This window comes from Oncorhynchus clarkii, chromosome 6 (assembly GCF_045791955.1).
Source record: "Oncorhynchus clarkii lewisi isolate Uvic-CL-2024 chromosome 6, UVic_Ocla_1.0, whole genome shotgun sequence".
Taxonomy (NCBI): Eukaryota; Metazoa; Chordata; class Actinopteri; order Salmoniformes; family Salmonidae; genus Oncorhynchus; species Oncorhynchus clarkii.
This window is the reverse complement of record NC_092152.1, coordinates 87998447-88018939: the sequence shown is the minus strand read 5'-3', so window position 1 is coordinate 88018939 and position 20493 is coordinate 87998447. Positions and strand designations below refer to the sequence as shown.

The following is a 20493-nucleotide window of genomic DNA, read 5'->3' as shown; positions in this document are numbered from 1 at the left end:
TGTGGCTGGAGAAACAGGAGAATCTTTGTTGTCTTGTGTGTAGTGGTCTATCCATGTAGTTACCAATGTATGGAACGCTTCGTTTCATAGCATGGAGGTGTTGAATTTCCAGCTCTTTGACCTCGGGATGTTTTTGCAGAGGTCAAAGCGGAGGTGGACAAAGGCGTGATCTGAAAGTGCTATGGGTCCGATTGTACATGTGGCTGAATTTATGAAACTCTTTGGGATGAAAATGTAATCTATACGTGAGTAGGTGTTATGGACATTAGAGTAGTATGTATAGTCCATAGATGAGCTATAAGTTTCTCTCCAGATATCTATCAGTCCCATCTCTTTAGTAAGAGAGTTCAACATCATTGCAGATCTAGGATTTGTGGTGGGGACTTGAGATGATTTGTCTAGGGTTGGGTTAAGGGAACAATTCAAATCTACGGCCACCACGCCAAAGGAAACACAATGCTCATTGAACAGGGTTATCATTTTTGACATGAAAGCAGGAGTATCTGTTTTAGGGGCGTATATGTTTAAGATAGTAATTTGTTGACCACACCCAGTGTTAGGAATTTTCTGAATAAATGACTAAACAATATCCCCATTATAAATAGAACTGTAAATAAGTAAACTTATACTGTTTTATTATATCTGATTAACAATATGAATTCATAAGTGAGGGATTGTGGAGCCTGAAACTGGGGGTAATTAAATAAAATAAATACGATTCCAGCCAGGTTGGAGAAGGGTTTTTAAGTAAGCAGAAAAGGTCATTAACCTATGGTTGAACCGATGCAACTTAGCTCTGGGATATTTAGATAAGGCAGTGAGGGCTTTCCCGAGTTTTCAGTTAACTGGAACTGTCAGCTAAGTGGTGCTGGATAATGGTGAGGGATCAAGAGTTAATTCAGTTATATTGTGTGTCATGTGTGTGCGCTAGTAGGTCGGAATGAACTTTTAAACCTGCTTTGTCTTGGTCGAGAGGAGGAGATTCATTCTAGAACCAATGACGTCATATTTTGTACATAAACAGTTGTTCGTGGTTACATGGCAGCGCGCTCCGAGAATAAATACTATTATCTAATTTTGATAAGACCGGTCTCTGTCTATTTTATGCAAATAAGAATCTTTGACGCGGATCTGTTGACCCGGGTCTGTTCTCCAGATGATTGGTGATGATCCGTGTGTTAATGTGCATGAGTGTGAAAAGCTACTGGATTCACTCAGATATAGAAGGAGACAGGTGTATTTACCTCCATTTACAATCTGTAGTATGAATTCATTAGTTCACTTCAATATCTATAAAACACATACTGTCTGGTTGAGTTGGTGTCTCTATCGTGCAGATCAACCTTTGTTATTGTAAGTATTTAGCATGAGTATTGTAAGGTCAAGTGGTTATGTAGGGATTTATTTTGAGGTGCTATTGTCCAACTCACATTAAGCATCTCCTCTGGAAGCCATTTGATTATATGCTATAGGTTTCATCTCAAACAAGTTCACTGACTTGTCAGCAGCATCCTTGAGTCCTGTGGAACATTCCTGAAGCATGAGACATTTACAGAAAACAACGTGGCGTGAAAAAAATGGTCTTTGACCTATTGTGTTCCCAACATGTCATTTCATTCAAGAAGCATTTTTTTCACCTCACCTGATGTTTGACAAGAGAGATGAGATAATAAATCACCTGTCCTCATGGCCTAATCTTGTTGAACATCTTCATGCTGTCAGTCAGAGGGATTCCAACCCACCCATGCCAGGTCAACGATGTCAAACAGAAAAACATCTGATAGGGACAGAGCAGAAGTATAAAAACATAGTTTTGACTCACGCGTTGATTTAAAGGTGATTGTCATGAATTACCATGAAAAGCATCCTTTTTGTGTTTGTGTAATCCTCACCATGGTAACAGGCGTGGAAAGAGAATTAGAACACCTCAAGGAGCAATACCATGGGTGAATATGGATTGGATTGGTGAAAGGGATGGCTGTTTTCACCTATCCAGCCTACCCAAGGAGGGAATGAAGGATGTATTTACAAAGTAATCTGTAGCAGGACCAATTCATTATCATTTCAAAGGCAAGTTTTGCACCGTTACGATCAGTATGCATCGTGTACCATTCATTTTGAATTGCTGTGGCCGTTCCCCCCACAGACACAATAACCCAAACCAAACACATAATGAAAACCTACTCATGAATCAATAAACTCACCATTATCTACAGTGGTAACAACACTAGTTGTGAAATACATGTAATTGAAATGAACAGACATTCTGGTGTGAAATACTTGTATTAATTAACCTTAATATTTCTTAACTTAATCTAGATTATTTAGTCTCATCATTCATTTGTATTTCATTTAAATACCTTTCATGTGTCGTAACTGCATAGTACTGGTGCAAATGCTCACTAGCCGACCAGGTGAACAATCTGTCGATGTGCCCTTGAGCAAGGCACTTAACCCTAATTGCTCCTGTAAGTGGCTTTGGATCAGAGCGTCTGCTAAATGACTAACATGTAAATAGAAAATGTAAATCAGGCTAATGTACGAGATTAGCAGAGAAAAGTTCAAGATATGCAGAATTACTGTAACTCACAACTTTATTTCCCCTTTCGTTTCAGGTTATTATGAAAAGGTATTTTAGCCTTTGTTTCCCAGTTCATTAAAACCAGTTACGCCTGTCATAAAGAGAACATGCCCAGGGTGAGTTACAAAGGAAACAACGTTGGCATCTGCTCTGACATTCCTCCTGAATGGATGGTTGGTCTGAGAAGGTATAAAGGTCTGGAGGTTGGATGCTGGAGGCAGATAGGTAGAGAGGAATCCTCCAGAGAGATCCAGGCATCATGTCCTCCTCCACACCGGTGTTGCTGCATCTGCTGCTACTGGTCTCCCTGGCTTCAGCGGGACACTTCTATGGAGGCTCCATGTCTGTCACCCCCAAAGGGAGGAACGCTGACGGAACATTCAAGGTGAGAGATATTCAGGGGATCATTGGCTGCTCCCAATTCTGATCTTTTGCCCACACATATACACACACACACACACACACACACACACACACACACACACACACACACACACACACACACACACACACACACACACACACACACCTTCACATATGCTGCTACTATCTGTTAATTATCAATGCATAGTCACTTTATCCCTAATACCCACATGTGCATATTACCTCAATTACCTCGACTACCCCGTACCGCTGCACATTGACTCAGTACCGGTACTCCTTCAATATAGCCTCGTTATTGTTCTTTTATTGGGTTACTATTTTTCCTTTAGTTAATTAAGCAAATTGTTCTTACTTGTTTAAAACTCTGCGTTGTTGGTCAAGGGCTCGTCACTCGGCATTTCACGGTAAGGACTACTACACCTGTTGCATTCAGCGCAGGTGACACATAATTACAAATGTTTTGATTTGATTTGATTCTGAAGGGTATTCGCATTTGGTTGGACTCTTCAGAAATGTTGAATCACATCACGTCTATTCCAATACAATTCATTGTAATACGATGTACTAATAAGAGTGATTGCAATAATTGTGACTTTAGATCAATTATATTCAATCACCGTGTATTGTTTTATTTAGCATATGAGTATTTATGTTTTAATTAATGGTGTGCAAAGTCTTGTTCTTATCAAATAAATGAGAAATATGAGGCTATAGAATAAATACATTAGAGATGTATTCAGCTTTTGCATCAATGCAAAATGAGCACCTGGTATTTTCAGAAGGGAATAAATAACACAAGTTAATATTTCTAAATGTGTTTGTTTTTCCATTTGTTATGTTTTATTCAGTCTGAAAATAACAGGTGAACATGTTTCACTGGTCTAAACTCTTAGCAGATATGGTGCATGTGTGTAGGACAGAGAAAGGAACCGTTGTGCACCAGTTTTGTCATTGCAGTAAGTTAGTGTATTTCTGGCGCTCTATCCATACAGCCACTTAGAACAATCTCCAAGCCGTTACCTCCATAATTACATGACAAATGCCACGCTTGACTCGGACAAACTAAGGTTGTTTTTGATAACATTGCAGATACATTTATTCTTGTATTTTAGGAAAAAAAATGCCGTTAGACAATTATTATTATTTGTAAAAAATTTTACCCCTTTTTCTCCCCAATTTCGTGGTATCCAATTGTTGTAGTAGCTACTATCTTGTCTCATTGCTACAACTCGGGAGAGACGAAGGTTGAATGTCATGCGTCCTCCGATACACAACCCAACCAGCCGTACTGCTTCTTAACACAGCGCGCATCCAACCCGGAAGCCAGCCGCACCAATGTCGGACACCTGGCAACCTTGGCTAGCGCGCACTGCACCCGGTCCGTCACAGGCCCGGCCCGACCAATCCCTCCCTAACCCGGACGACGCTATTAGTAACTGATAAGCTGTTTCAAAACAACAGCGTTAATTAAACTTCATCAGTCTAATGATGTTTTATTGCCCCATTACAATGTGACTTTCTGTTCTCCAGGTGGATTTACGCTACAAGAATACACATGATTGGTGTGATTACTCTCGCTGGTATTGTTCCTCAGGGAACTGCGGCTCTTCAATCAAAGATGTCAGAGGCACAATTGACAGCAGCAGCAGAGGACGGAGTGGTTACAACAACCAGTGGTGTGAAACTGAAACAGTCGAGACCAGAAATATCCCCAGTGATAAACCTTTTCAATTGATGCAAGTTTGTTATGAAATACATGTATTCAATTTTTTGAACATGCATTGTGCACAATGACTCATGTTAAACTCATATCTGGTAAAATGGTTTTAGCTATACCGTTAAAACCTACTTCTACAAGGTAGACTCCCCTCTGAGTTTTTTTTTTCAAAGACTGTGACGAAAACACTCGGTAAATGATATTGCTATGGTGGGTTTGATAACATTCCATCCCAAGTGACCACTTATCTAAAGATGGTTTGTTGTTGTGACAGACAAAACAGCTGCTGTTGGATCCCAACAGTAAACGGTCTTGGACCTTGGAGCCTGGAAACACAAGTGGATCTGGGAACAAGATCTGATACTGGTGAACCCAACAGATCTCCAGTCACAGCCATTCTTCCTTTCATACGGTAACAACTTTCTGACTCCCAAAACATTACCTCTTTGAACCGATCAGTTGTATTTATATATACAATATAGGTTATTGAAATCCTAATTAGACATATTCCTACATTTTTGGCTGGCGGTAAAGAGGCGCAAGTGTCCAACTCAAGTTAATTAGCAATTTTGTTATGTAAAAAAAAAATAGCGCGATCGCATTTTCCAACCCTGACGTCAGCAATTGACCGGTTTAACTTCAGCTCATTTGTGTTAAAGTGGGCGGGTGGCCATGTTTGAGGTGTGTCCAGGGGACCGCCCCCACACCGGTCCGTTCTTTTTTTTCTCCAGGCCCCGATCATTAGCCAGATATGATCATGTTGTGCAACAAAAACAAAACCCTCTGGGCTATTTATTATGGTGGCTGTAACTTTATTCAGACAGTTAGCCTATTTAAACAAGTTTTTTTTTTTTATTATTAGAATTGGATTAGAATTATACACTGTCTTTTCAGGCCTTATCGATAGCCTAGTGAAATTGATCTTGCTAATTGACTACGTTTGGCATTTCCATGTCCAGACTGCAATTTACAGTAGGCCTTGCCCCTATATCAGTGCACATGCTATAGCCTAGGTTCATTTCCATACTGAAGCAATACAATTAGAACAATGTGGACTGTAAACATGTTCAACATACTGTTTTCTATTTAACTAACTAGGCTGTAACGGACTAACGTTCTAACCGGAGTTGATGACATCACAATAACTATATAAAATACCGTAAATACACAACTTGAAGCAACCACACGTTTAGCCATGGAACACGTTCTGATTGGCCGGTGAGGGGTCAAAAGCCTCGATACACCCACAACTGGTTTATTCATCGACGTGCCTAGTTAAATAAAGGTTCAATAAAATACATAAATACAAATCAAGGCTCAGCCCCTTTTGCACCACTGCCAGCAACTGCACATATAATTGTGGTGGTGAAAATAGCTAAAAATATTTCTGACGCGCCTCCGAACCTGTAGCTCTACTGCCAGCTCTTAGACTGACCGTTGTGTTAGGTTTGTTCAAATAGAGCCCGTAGAGTTTACTCATTTCATGTGTTGTATTTCTGACTCCTGTCATTGTAGTGTTCCCCAGAACTGTCAGAGGTCCTACAACCTCATGGCCTTTGACCCTGACGGTGATCGTGTCAGATGCAGATACGGATTGGTCAGACCTGAGTGCGATAGCTGTGATCAGCCTTCAGGTTTCTACCTGGATCAGGTTGGTGTGGGCAGTTATTTTCAACACCTTGAATCTCATGTGATTGTTGATATATTGTCTTTGGTCTTAACCAGCTATTCCATTTGTGTTCTAACCTCTTCACTGTTAGGGCTCTTGCTCCTTACAATACGGCTACACTTCAACGAGTGGCGTCTACGGGTTTGAGCTAGTTGTAGAAGACTTTCCTAACCAACACATCACCCTGTCCTACACCGATGGCTCTAGTTCCTCCAGGGCACCGCTTCATGCAGGGAGACGCCGACGCTCCAGCTACCAAACAACCGTCTCCTATCGCTGGTGGTGGAGCCAAACCACCACAACTCCTTCTCCTTGGTGGTGGAGCCAAACCACCACAACCGCCCCCTGGCCCACCACCAACCCCGCCCCCCGGCCCACCACCACTACCCCCCCCTGTGACATTACCAGCGCCGCCACCACCACCAGGCCCACTACCACCGCCGCCACCACCACCACCAGGCCCACTACCACCGCCGCCACTATCACCAGGCCCACTTCCACCATCCCCTCCTGTGACATTACCAGCGCCGTCACCACCACCGCCCCCGACACCACCACCAGGCCCACTACCACCGCCCCCGACACCACCACCAGGCCCACTACCACCGCCCCCGACACCACCACCAGGCCCACTACCACCGCCCCCGACACCACCACCAGGCCCACTACCACCGCCCCCGACACCACCACCAGGCCCACTACCACCGCCCCCGCCACCACCACCAGGCCCACTGCCCCCGCCACCACCACCAGGCCCACTACCACCGCCCCCGCCACCACCACCAGGCCCACTACCACCGCCCCCGCCACCACCACCAGGCCCACTACCACCGCCCCCGCCACCACCACCAGGCCCACTACCACCGCCCCCGCCACCACCACCAGGCCCACTACCACCGCCCCCGCCACCACCACCAGGCCCACTACCACCGCCCCCGCCACCACCACCAGGCCCACTACCACCGCCCCCGCCACCACCACCAGGCCCACTACCACCGCCCCCGCCACCACCACCAGGCCCACTACCACCGCCCCCGCCACCACCACCAGGCCCACTACCACCGCCCCCGCCACCACCACCAGGCCCACTACCACCGCCGCCGCCACCACCACCAGGCCCACTACCACCGCCGCCGCCACCACCACCAGGCCCACTACCACCGCCGCCACCACCACCACCAGGCCCACTACCACCGCCCCCGCCACCACCACCAGGCCCACTACCACCGCCGCCACCACCACCACCAGGCCCACTACCACCGCCCCCGCCACCACCACCAGGCCCACTACCACCGCCACCACCACCAGGCCCACTACCACCGCCGCCACCACCACCACCAGGCCCACTACCACCGCCACCACCACCAGGCCCACTACCACCGCCCCCGCCACCACCACCAGGCCCACTACCAGTGCACCGGTTCATGCAGGGAGACGCCGACGCTCCAGCTACCAAACAACCGTCTCCTATCCCACTACCACCACCACCACCAGGCCCACTACCACCACCCCCTGGCCCACTACAACCCCCCCCTGGCCCACTACCACCACCACCACTACCACCACCACCCCAGGAAGCCTGTATCCCTCCACTGCTCCCCTCAGCAAACTCCCTCTGCATTTCTCTCTTCTGGGTGAGCGACTCCTCTTCTGATGCTTAACAATGCATTGGATTTTTTTATTTATTTATTATTTATTAATCAGTTAAGAACAAATTCTTCTTTAAAAAGACAGCCTACCGGCCTCCCGGGTGGCGCAGTGGTTAAGGGCGCTGTACTGCAGCGCCAACTGTGCCATCAGAGTCCCTGGGTTCGCGCCCAGGCTCTGTCGTAACCGGCCGCGACCGGGAGGTCTGTGGGGCGACGCACAATTGGCCTAGCGTCGCCCGGGTTAGGGAGGGCTTGGCCGGTAGGGGTGTCCTTGTCTCATCGCGCACCAGCGACTCCTGTTGGGCGCAGTGTACGGTGCACGGTGTTTCCTCCGACACATTGGTGCGGCTGGCTTCCGGGTTGGATGTGCGCTGTGTTAAAGAAGCAGCAGCGGCTTGGTGTATCGGAGGACGCATGACGCATGACTTTCAACCTTTCAACCAGCCCATACGGGAGTTGTAGCGATGAGACAAGCTACTACAACAGCTACTACAACAATTGGATACTATGAAATTGGGGAGAAAAAGGGGTAAAAATTTAAATAAAAAAAATAAAAAAAGACAGCCTACCAGGGAACAGTGGGTTAACTATCTTGTTCAGGGGCAGAACAACAGATTTTTACTTTGTCAGCTCGGGGATTAAACAGGGCAACTTTTTGGTTACTGGCCCAACGCTCTAACCACTAGGCTACCTGCCCCCCCTCTAACCACTAGGCTACCTGCCCCCCCTCTAACCACTAGGCTACCTGCCCCCCCTCTAACCACTAGGCTACCTGCCCCCTCTCTAACCACTAGGCTACCTGCCCCCCCCTCTAACCACTAGGCTACCTGCCCCCCCTCTAACCACTAGGCTACCTGCCACCCCTCTAACCACTACCCTACCTGCCACCCCTCTAACCACTAGGCTACCTGCCCCCCCTCTAACCACTACCCTACCTGCCACCCCTCTAACCACTAGGCTACCTGCCCCCCCTCTAACCACTAGGCTACCTGCCACCCCTCTAACCACTAGGCTACCTGCCACCCCTCTAACCACTAGGCTACCTGCCCCCCCTCTAACCACTAGGCTACCTGCCCCCCCCCTCTAACCACTAGGCTACCTGCCCCCCCTCTAACCACTAGGCTACCTGCCCCCCCATCTAACCACTAGGCTACCTCCTCCCCCTCTAACCACTAGGCTACCTGCCCCCCCTCTAACCACTAGGCTACCTGTCCCCCCCTCTAACCACTAGGCTACCTGCCCCCCCCTCTAACCACTAGGCTACCTGCCCCCCCCCTCTAACCACTAGGCTACCTGCCCCCCCTCTAACCACTAGGCTACCTGCCCCCCCTCTAACCACTAGGCTACCTGCCCCCCCTCTAACCACTAGGCTACCTGCCCCCCCTCTAACCACTAGGCTACCTGCCACCCCTCTAACCACTAGGCTACCTGCCCCCCCTCTAACCACTAGGCTACCTGCCCCCCCTCTAACCACTAGGCTACCTGCCCCCCCTCTAACCACTAGGCTACCTGCCACCCCTCTAACCACTAGGCTACCTGCCCCCCCTCTAACCACTAGGCTACCTGCCCCCCCTCTAACCACTAGGCTACCTGCCCCCCCTCTAACCACTAGGCTACCTGCCTCCCCTCTAACCACTAGGCTACCTGCCTCCCCTCTAACCACTAGGCTACCTGCCTCCCCTCTAACCACTAGGCTACCTGCCTCCCCTCTAACCACTAGGCTACCTGCCCCCCCTCTAACCACTAGGCTACCTGCCTCCCCTCTAACCACTAGGCTACCTGCCCCCCCTCTAACCACTAGGCTACCTGCCTCCCCTCTAACCACTAGGCTACCTGCCCCCCCTCTAACCACTAGGCTACCTGCCCCCCCTCTAACCACTAGGCTACCTGCCCCCCCTCTAACCACTAGGCTACCTGCCCCCCCTCTAACCACTAGGCTACCTGCCCCCCCTCTAACCACTAGGCTACCTGCCCCCCCTCTAACCACTAGGCTACCTGCCCCCCCCTCTAACCACTAGGCTACCTGCCCCCCCCCCCCCCTCTAACCACTAGGCTACCTGCCCCCCCCCCCCCCCCTCTAACCACTAGGCTACCTGCCCCCCCCCCCCCTCTAACCACTAGGCTACCTGCCACCCCCTCTAACCACTAGGCTACCTGCCACCCCCTCTAACCACTAGGCTACCTGCCCCCCTCTAACCACTAGGCTACCTGCCCCCCCTCTAACCACTAGGCTACCTGCCCCCCCTCTAACCACTAGGCTACCTGCCCCCCCTCTAACCACTAGGCTACCTGCCCCCCCTCTAACCACTAGGCTACCTGCCCCCCCTCTAACCACTAGGCTACCTGCCCCCCCTCTAACCACTAGGCTACCTGCCCCCCCTCTAACCACTAGGCTACCTGCCCCCCCCTCTAACCACTAGGCTACCTGCCTCCCCTCTAACCACTAGGCTACCTGCCTCCCCTCTAACCACTAGGCTACCTGCCTCCCCTCTAACCACTAGGCTACCTGCCTCCCCTCTAACCACTAGGCTACCTGCCCCCCCTCTAACCACTAGGCTACCTGCCCCCCCTCTACCACTAGGCTACCTGCCCCCCCTCTAACCACTAGGCTACCTGCCCCCCCTCTAACCACTAGGCTACCTGCCCCCCCTCTAACCACTAGGCTACCTGTCCCCCCTCTAACCACTAGGCTACCTGCCCCCCCTCTAACCACTAGGCTACCTGCCCCCCCTCTAACCACTAGGCTACCTGCCCCCCCTCTAACCACTAGGCTACCTGCCACCCCCTCTAACCACTAGGCTACCTGCCCCCCCTCTAACCACTAGGCTACCTGCCCCCCCTCTAACCACTAGGCTACCTGCCCCCCCTCTAACCACTAGGCTACCTGCCCCCCCTCTAACCACTAAGCTACCTGCCCCCCCTCTAACCACTAGGCTACCTGCCCCCCCTCTAACCACTAGGCTACCTGCCCCCCCTCTAACCACTAGGCTACCTGCCCCCCCTCTAACCACTAGGCTACCTGCCCCCCCTCTAACCACTAGGCTACCTGCCCCCCCTCTAACCACTACCCTACCTGCCACCCCTCTAACCACTAGGCTACCTGCCTCCCCTCTAACCACTACCCTACCTGCCCCCCCTCTAACCACTACCCTACCTGCCACCCCTCTAATCACTAGGCTACCTTCCACCCCTGGATGGAGGATTGAACATATGTATTCTTTAAACAACGTCAAAGCATTTATTTGTAAAGTATTGGCCTTGTGTACGTTTGTGTCTTTTCTACTTCAGTGGACTCTAGTGTTCCGTCCTGCGATGAGGGTATGTACCTGCCCAGGTTCGTGCAGCCGACACCACACAACGGAGAACATCTCCACGCCGAGGTCAACAAAGAGCTGGAGTTCAGGGTCAAGGCCGAGGCTACACACTCAACGTAAGAGACATGATAGTCTATAATACAGTATTGTACCCAGGATTATATTTCTAGTGCTTGAACTCCTGGCTGTAACAGTCCGTCCTGGCTGTAACAGTCCGTCCTGGCTGTAACAACACATCCTGGCTGTAACAGGTCATCCTGGCTGTAACAGTTTAGTCCTGATTTTAACAATAGATCCTGGCTGTAACAGTCTGTCCTGGCTGTAACAGGTCATCCTGGATGTAACAGTCCGTCCTGGCTGTAACAATAGATCCTGGCTGTAACAGTCCGTCCTGGCTGTAACAGTCCGTCCTGGCTGTAACAGGTCATCCTGGCTGTAACAATGCATCCTGGTTGTAACAGGTCATCCTGGCTGTAACAGTCCGTCCTGGCTGTAACAGTCCGTCCTGGCTGTAACAGTCCGTCCTGGCTGTAACAGTCCGTCCTGGCTGTAACAGGTCATCCTGGCTGTAACAATAGATCCTGGCTGTAACAGTCCGTCCTGGCTGTAACAGTCCGTCCTGGCTGTAACAGGTCGTCCTGGCTGTAACAGGTCATCCTGGCTGTAACAATGCATCCTGGTTGTAACAGGTCATCCTGGCTGTAACAGTCCGTCTGGCTGTAACAATAGATCCTGGCTGTAACAGTCTGTCCTGGCTGTAACAGTCTGTCCTGGCTGTAACAGGTCATCCTGGCTGTAACAGGTCATCCTGGCTGTAACAATGCATCCTGGTTGTAACAGGTCATCCTGGCTGTAACAGTCCGTCCTGGCTGTAACAATGCATCCTGGCTGTAACAGTCTGTCCTGGCTGTAACAATGCATCCTGGCTGTAACAGTCCGTCCTGGCTGTAACAATGCATCCTGTCTCTAACAGGTCATCCTGGCTGTAACAGTCCATCCTGGCTGTAACAGGTCATCCTGGCTGTAACAGGTCGTCCTAGCTGTAACAGTGCGTCCTGGCTGTAACAGGTCATCCTGGCTGTAACAAAGCATCCTGGCTGCATCAGTCCGTCCTGGATGTAACAATGCATCCTGGCTGTAACAGTCCGTCCTGGATGTAACAATGCATCCTGGCTGTAACAGGTCATCCTGGCTGTAACAGTCCGTCCTGGCTGTAACAATGCATCCTGGCTGTAACAATGCATCCTGGCTGTAACAGGTCGTCCTGGCTGTAACAGGTCATCCTGGCTGTAACAATGCATCCTGGCTGGATGAGTCCGTCCTGGCTGTAACAGTCCGTCCTGGCTGTAACAGTCCGTCCTGGCTGTAACAGTCCGTCCTGGCTATAACAGTCCGGTCCTGGCTGTAACAATGCATCCTGGCTGTAACAATGCATCCTGGCTATAACAATGCATCCTGGCTGTAACAATGCATCCTGGCTATAACAGTGCAGTCCTGGCTGTAACAATGCATCCTGGCTGTAACAGTGCATCCTGGCTATAACAGTGCATCCTGGCTATAACAGTGCATCCTGGCTGTAACAGTTTAGTCCTGGTTTTAACAACACATCCTGGCTGTATCTAAAAATGTTATCACCTGTGGTACCTTTTCAGTGATTACAAATATTTTCTTCTGCAATCAATTATTTAGCTTAATGCAGCCTACTGTATAAGTTCACCAAAAGGTCTAAGAACACCAAGAGTTTTCCAATTAAGAGTAAATGTCTTTTCTGTGATTGATCTGGATTGGTGTGGCTGTCGCTTCGCTAAGTGAGATGCTTGTGACGTCCAACTCTGTCACCCCACATAAATTGCCATTTAAAAAACGGTTAAGGTAAGAGTTAAGGTTAGGTAAAGTTTTTTTAAATAAAAATATATATATATATTTCACCTTTTATTTAATAACCAGGTAGGCGAGTTGAGAACAAGTTCTCAATTACAACTGCGACCTGGCCAAGATGAAGCAAAGCAGTGCATCACAAACAACACCACAGAGTTACACATGGAATAAACAAACATACAGTCAAAAACACAATAGAAAAAAAGTCTATATACAGTGTGTGCAAATGAGGTAAGATAAGGGAGGTAAGGCAATAAATAGGCCATATTGGTGAAATATAATAATTACAATTTAGCAATTAAACACTGGAGTGATAGAGACTGGATTAATAGATGTGCAGAAGATGAATGTGCAAGTAGAGATACTGGGGTGCAAAGGAGCAAAAAATAAAAACAGTATGGGGATGGGGTAGTTGGATGGGCTATTTACAGATAGGCTATGTAAAGGTGCAGTGATCTGTGAGCTGCTCTGACAGCTGGTGCTTAAAGTTAGTGAGGGAGATATGGGTCTCCAGCTTCAGTGATTTTTGCAATTCGTTCCAGTCATTGGCAGCAGAGAACTGGAAGGAAAGGTGGCCAAAGGAGGAATTGGCTATGGGAATGACCAGTGAAATATACCTGCTGGAGCGCGTGCTACGAGTGGATGCTGCTATGGTGACCAGTAAGCTGAGATAAGGCGGGGCTTTACCTAGCAGAGACTTATATAGATGACCTGGAGCCAGTGGGTTTGGCGACGAATATGAAACGAGGGCCAGCCAATGAGGGCATACAGGTTGCCATGGTGGGTAGTAAATGGGGCTTTGGTGACAAAAAAATGATGGCACTGTGATAGACTGCATCCAATTTGCTGAGTAGAGTGTTGGAGGCTATTTTGTAAATGACATCGCCGAAGTCAAGGATCGGTAGGATAGTCAGTTTTACGAGGGTATGTTTGGCAGCATGAGTGTTGGATGCTTTGTTGCGAAATAGCAAGCCGATTCTAGATTTCATTTTGGATTGGAGATGCTCAATGTGAGTCTGGAAGGAGAGTTTACAGTCTAACCAGACACCTAGGTATTTGAAGATGTCCACATATTCTAAGTCAAAACCGTCCAGAGTAGTGATGCTGGACGGGCGGGCAGGTGCTGGTAGCGATCGGTTGAAGAGCATGCATTTAGTTTTACTTGCATTTAAGAGCAGTTGGAGGCCACCGAAGGAGAGTTGTATGGCGTTGAAGCTCATCTGGAGGTTAGTTAACACAGAGTCCAAAGAAGGGCCAGAAGTATACAGAATGGTATCGTCTGGGTAGACGTGGATCAGAGAATCCTCAGCAGCAAGAGCGACATCATTGATGTGTACAGTGGTTTAAGTTAGGGGAGAGGTTAAGGTTAGGGTTCGGATTCAGGGTTGGGTCATCCAAGGATCCCACTTATCATTTACCTTTTCCATTTGATCTCCTTTCTAGGATTAATGATGTCATCGTCAGTGGACCTCTGAACATCACCAATCACATGACTACCCAGGGGGAGTTTGTCATCCGGTGGACACCCATCCGGGACAATCTGGGGGAGTATTTCCCCATTTGCTTCATCACTGAGGGGATTTCTGGGTAGGTCTTATGTTTTATAATGCTAGAAACATCACCAGAACTGCTGTTCTACTTCCTGTACGTTCTGCTACTTCCTGTGTGTTCTGCTACTTCCTGTGTGTTCTGCTACTTCCTGTGTGTTCTGCTACTTCCTGTATGTTCTGCTACTTCCTGTACGTTCTGCTGCTTCCTGTACGTTCTGCTACTTCCTGTACGTTCTGCTACTTCCTGTGTGTTCTGCTACTTCCTGTATGTTGTGCTACTTCCCTCTGGAGTTTCCTCTTTTTATGATATTTAATTTCACACGAGAGAGAGAGACTAATAATACATGTAATGATAATATTGTGCTGTTGTTCACCCTGATCTTCTCTAACACTTTCAGATCTAGTGTCTATCAGTCTGAGATGAGATGTGTTGTGGTGGAGGTCGGACGCAAAAAGGGTTTGTACATTATTCCACCATAAATATGTTGTGGTGTGTGATTGGACAATATGGTGTGGTGTGTGATTGGACAATATGGTGTGGTGTGTGATTGGACAATATGTTGTGGTGTGTGATTGGACAATATGCTGTGGTGTGTGATTGGACAATATGCTCTGGTGTGTGATTGGACTATGTGCTGTGGTGTGTGATTGGACAATATGCTGTGGTGTGTGATTGGACAATATGCTGTGGTGTGTGATTGGACTATGTGCTGTGGTGTGTGATTGGACAATATGCTGTGGTGTGTGATTGGACTATGTGCTGTGGTGTGTGATTGGACAATGTGCTGTGGTGTGTGATTGGACAATATGCTGTGGTGTGTAATTGGACAATATGCTGTGGTGTGATTGGACTATGTGGTGTGTGATTGGACTATGTGCTGTGGTGTGTAATTGGACAATATGCTGTGGTGTGTGATTGGACTATGTGGTGTGTGATTGGACAATATACTGTGGTGTGTGATTGGACAATATGCTCTGGTGTGTGATTGGACATTATGCTGTGGTGTGTGATTGGACAATATGCTGTGGTGTGTGATTGGACAATATGCTGTGGTGTGTGATTGGACAATATGGTGTGGTGTGTGTGATTGGACAATATGGTGAGGCGTGTGATTGTATAATTGTGCACTTTAATAACAGAAGCTCTGAATACTGTATGATACATACTATACCTAGACAACACATCTGAAATCACCAAACATGAAGGAAAGATAAAAAATGAAACTCAAAATGACCCCAACCAACTCACATCATGGGTCACAGTCAGATTGTTTTGATTAAGACATTTATGCAAAAGAGGAAGAAATACAACAATAAGAAAACATCTCCCGTGACAGTCAAAGCCAAGGTGGTGTGTGACGAGACCAAGATGACGGTAGAAGTGGAGAAGTCCTCTGTTACTGAAATTCACGAGGACCACCTCCGCCTCAACGATCCCAGTAACTCTGCCTGCGACCTGCAACGCCTCTCTAACAGCACCCACATCATTGGAGTCATCCCCCTCAATGCCTGTGGCACTCAGATAGAGGTGAGGCCTCCGAGATGTCAAATATTATAGTGGGATGACACATGTACAGTATTCCACTTTGTGTGAGACCCATTCACTCCTGTGTGTCTGTCTGCGTTCTCTATATTGAACCTGGTTCGAGGGGATATTCACCCCAAGGCACCAGCTAGGCTGACAGATCTTGAATTGGTTTTGGTGAAGGGTGGATTTATGCTGCCTGTGGGAAGATTTGCCCTCAGAACAGTTTTGCATCAAAAGAGACACCAACATGCTCACTCATAACCCCAAGAGGTTCACAGCAATATCAGAACTGAAGCGATTGATCTTGGTGACGTGTGTAAAGTTCAGTGCCCACAAATGTAACTGTCTAGATGATTTCCCTCTCCATCTCTCTCAATCCAGGAGGACGACGACAACCTCATCTTCAAGAACCAAATCACCACCTTCGACAACCCCAACGACATCATCACCAGGCACCACCAGGTGGAGTTCCAGTTCTACTGCCAGTACGCCAAACGTGGCAACGTGTCCCTGGGCTTCACTGCACACAGGGACAGCATCACGGTGGTGGAGAAAGGCTTCGGCACGTTCACCTACCAGTTTGAGTTCTACCAGACCAGCCAGTTCGCCAACATGGTGGATCCCCGTGACTACCCGTTAGACGTGGAGGTGAAGCAGATGATCTACATGGACATCGAGGCCGTGTCCACTGTGAACAACACTGAGCTCTTCGTGGAGTCCTGCAGAGCGGCGCCGTACGACAACCCCGACTACCATCCCACCTACCCCATCATAGAAAGCGGGTGAGACTGAGCACACAGATTCAGATCAGCTTTATTAGCACGAGTGGCAAGGCTGCTGTTGGTAAAGCAAAGTGAGATAAAGACATCAACAATAACATTCAAAATAATAATAATAGTAATAATAATAATAATAACAATAACAATAATAATAATAATAATAATAATAATAATAATAATAATAATAATAATAATAGTAATAATAATAACAGTAATAATAATAATAATAATAATAACAATAACAATAACAATAACAATAACGATAGTAATAACGATAGTAATAATAATAGTAATAATAATAACGATAATAATAACGATAATAATAATAATAGTAATGGTGATTAGAGAAAGGAAACACACACATATATATTAAAATATAAACACTGAGGCATTCATCAACCTCAGGGTGGACACTTGTCAGTAATGTGAGATGATAATAGATGCTGGGGAATATTCTAGACTAAAAGATTGTTTTACTGCACTTACTGTATGTACTTTACATATTTACTGTACTCTAGGTTTTAACTGTGTGTTTTTTTTTACCAGGTGCATTGTGGATGAGACGGTTCAAATCTTCTCACCGCGTCACCAGAGGCATTTCCAGTTCGGAATGGAAGCTTTCAAATTCATCGGAATGCATGACCAGGTAAATGGGGACAGATTGCTGCATCATTCAAGGATCGTATCAAGGGTTATATCCTCTCAGTTCAGTGACCTTTAAACTCTCTGGCTATAGGTGTACATCAGCTGTTCAGTGACCTTTGAACCCTCTGGCTATAGGTGTACATCAGCTGTTCAGTGACCTTTGCACCCTCTGGCTATAGGTGTACATCAGCTGTTCAGTGATCCTGTGTGAGGCTGGGAACCCCAACACCCGGTGTGCCCAGGGCTGCGTCAACTCCACCTCCCCCCAGCCTGCTGGTCACCACCACCACCGCAAGAGAGAGGCCGCCATGCAAACGGCCAAACACCACATCTCCCAGGGTCCTTTGCGCCTGAGAAAGAGTTCAGAGAGCTCAGGTACGCTAACCCTGAGGGGAAACGGCTGTAGCTTTAGATGAGCTACAAATTAAATGTTGTACTTTGTGTTATTGACGATACAGTATATTACAGTATATTATCAATGGTCCTCTGTTGCTCAGTTGGTAAAGTGTGACACTTGCAATGCCAGGGTTGTGGGTTCATATCCCAGAAGAAAAGACATGAGGATGTACCACTAGTGTAAGTTGCTCTGGTTAAGAGAGTGTCTGCTAAATGACTACACGTTTAGGAAGGACCTCCTCTACAGTGGAATTTTTCAACAGGAAATAACATCTCTGCATAAACAGGTGGTTTTTTTGTTTCACAAAGAGTTTCTGTGTTATAAAAGGTGTTTGTGTGTTTTCTTGTCTTCCCAGTGACCAACGTCAACATGGGGTTGATGGTTGGGTGTATCGTAGCAGCCGTTGCCGTGCTGTGCGGAGTGATGCTCTACAAGTCCAAAACATCAGGCGTTAAATACCAGCCCCTGACAACATTTGAGACTTAGTCCCATGGCAACCATCCTTTCACGTAGAGTCTGCATTATAGAAAGAAGGATGGTGGGAAATATTGAACATTTGAAAAGTGGTCTCTTTGACTTTAACGATGAAATGTCTCTTGAGATCAATACAAGAATATGCATTAATCCGTAAACGTGCTTAGCGGTGACTCCGATTATAACAATGTGTCTTGGCTGACCAGGTTAAAAGTTCTGAATAGCCACTCGAGCACCAATAGGATTGCAGGTGTTCATACATCACAGGAAGCTGCTGAGGGGAGCACAGCTTATAATGTCTGGAATGGAGAGAATTGAGTGAATGGTATTTGATTCCACTCTACTCGTTTCACTCCAGCCATTACCATGGTCCCGTGATCCCCAATTAAGGTGCCACCAACCTCCTGTGATGTATATATATATATATTTACTGTAGCCTGTCCTATACACATTTGACCCATATAGTGCCCTCTAGTGTACAAACAACATGTAATTTACAAATACAGAACAGCTATAATCCACACAACATCCGTAGAGGTTTGGCCCAAATGTCTCCTACAACTTGTTTGACCAGTTTAACTCCTGCTTCTTCTTACTGTCTGTATTGTGATTTGATTAACATTCTGCATGATCCAACATGGCTGCCCTGTTACATGTGGTCATCAGTGGAGCAGAAGTGCTTTAATTAACATCCTGCATGATCCAACATGGCTGCCCTGTTACATGTGGTCATCAGTGGAGCAGAAGTGCTTTAATTAACATTCTGCATGATCCAACATGGCTGCCCTGTTACATGTGGTCATCAGTGGAGCAGAAGTGTTTTGATTAACATCCTGCATGATCCAACATGGCTGCCCTGTTACATGTGGTCATCAGTGGAGCAGAAGTGTTTTGATTAACATTCTGCCTGATCCAACATGGCTGCCCTGTTACATGTGGTCATCAGTGGAGCAGAAGTGCTTTGATTAACATTCTGCCTGATCCAACATGGCTGCCCTGTTACATGTGGTCATCAGTGGAGCAGAAGTGCTTTGATTAACATTCTGCCTGATCCAACATGGCTGCTCTGTTACATGTGGTCATCAGTGGAGCAGAAGTGCTTTGATTAACATCCTGCATGATCCAACATGGCTGCCCTGTTACATGTGGTCATCAGTGGAGCAGAAGTGCTTTGATTAACATCCCACATGATCCAACATGGCTGCCCTGTTACATGTGGTGAGACCAGTGGAGCAGAAGTGCTTTGATTAACATCCTGCATGATCCAACATGGCTGCCCTGTTACATGTGGTCATCAGTGGAGCAGAAGTGCTTTGATTAACATTCTGCCTGATCCAACATGGCTGCCCTGTTACATGTGGTCATCAGTGGAGCAGAAGTGCTTTAATTAACATTCTGCATGATCCAACATGGCTGCCCTGTTACATGTGGTCATCAGTGGAGCAGAAGTGCTTTGATTAACATCCTGCATGATCCAACATGGCTGCCCTGTTACATGTGGTCATCAGTGGAGCAGAAGTGCTTTGATTAACATCCTGCATGATCCAACATGGCTGCCCTGTTACATGTGGTCATCAGTGGAGCAGAAGTGCTTTGATTAACATCCTGCATGATCCAACATGGCTGCTCTGTTACATGTGGCCATCAGTGGAGCAGAAGTGCTTTGATTCGCATTCTGCTTAGGAAATGTAGACCTATAGGCCAAATGCAAAGAAATGATTTATAGATGTTTTTTAAATGAGTGAATTCCTTGTTGTTTACACAATTCATCTTGAAGCTGCCATGTTTACTGGAATAAAACTCAACTCTAAATAAGTTGACATCAGTGGATGTTTCTGAGGGGAGGACGGCTCATAATAATGTCTGGAACGGAGCGAATGGAATGGCATCAAACACAAGGAAACCATGGAAACCATGTGTTTGATGTA

The 20493-nt window shown here is 47.4% G+C and overlaps 1 protein-coding gene across 1 annotated transcript; it reads left to right on the top strand.

The window, feature by feature from the left end:
- Nucleotides 1–2621: 2621 nt before the first annotated feature.
- On the top strand, nucleotides 2622–18577 carry LOC139412476 (uncharacterized). The gene is made up of 14 exons (XM_071159265.1): nucleotides 2622–2966; nucleotides 4496–4701; nucleotides 4957–5094; nucleotides 6198–6333; nucleotides 6443–6945; nucleotides 7846–7985; nucleotides 11289–11430; nucleotides 14636–14779; nucleotides 15141–15199; nucleotides 16080–16270; nucleotides 16652–17052; nucleotides 17596–17695; nucleotides 17874–18069; nucleotides 18447–18577. The coding sequence occupies exons 1-14, from the start codon at nucleotides 2841–2843 to the stop codon at nucleotides 18575–18577; spliced, it is 2613 nt and encodes an 870-aa protein (XP_071015366.1). The 5' UTR covers nucleotides 2622–2840.
- Nucleotides 18578–20493: the final 1916 nt, after the last annotated feature.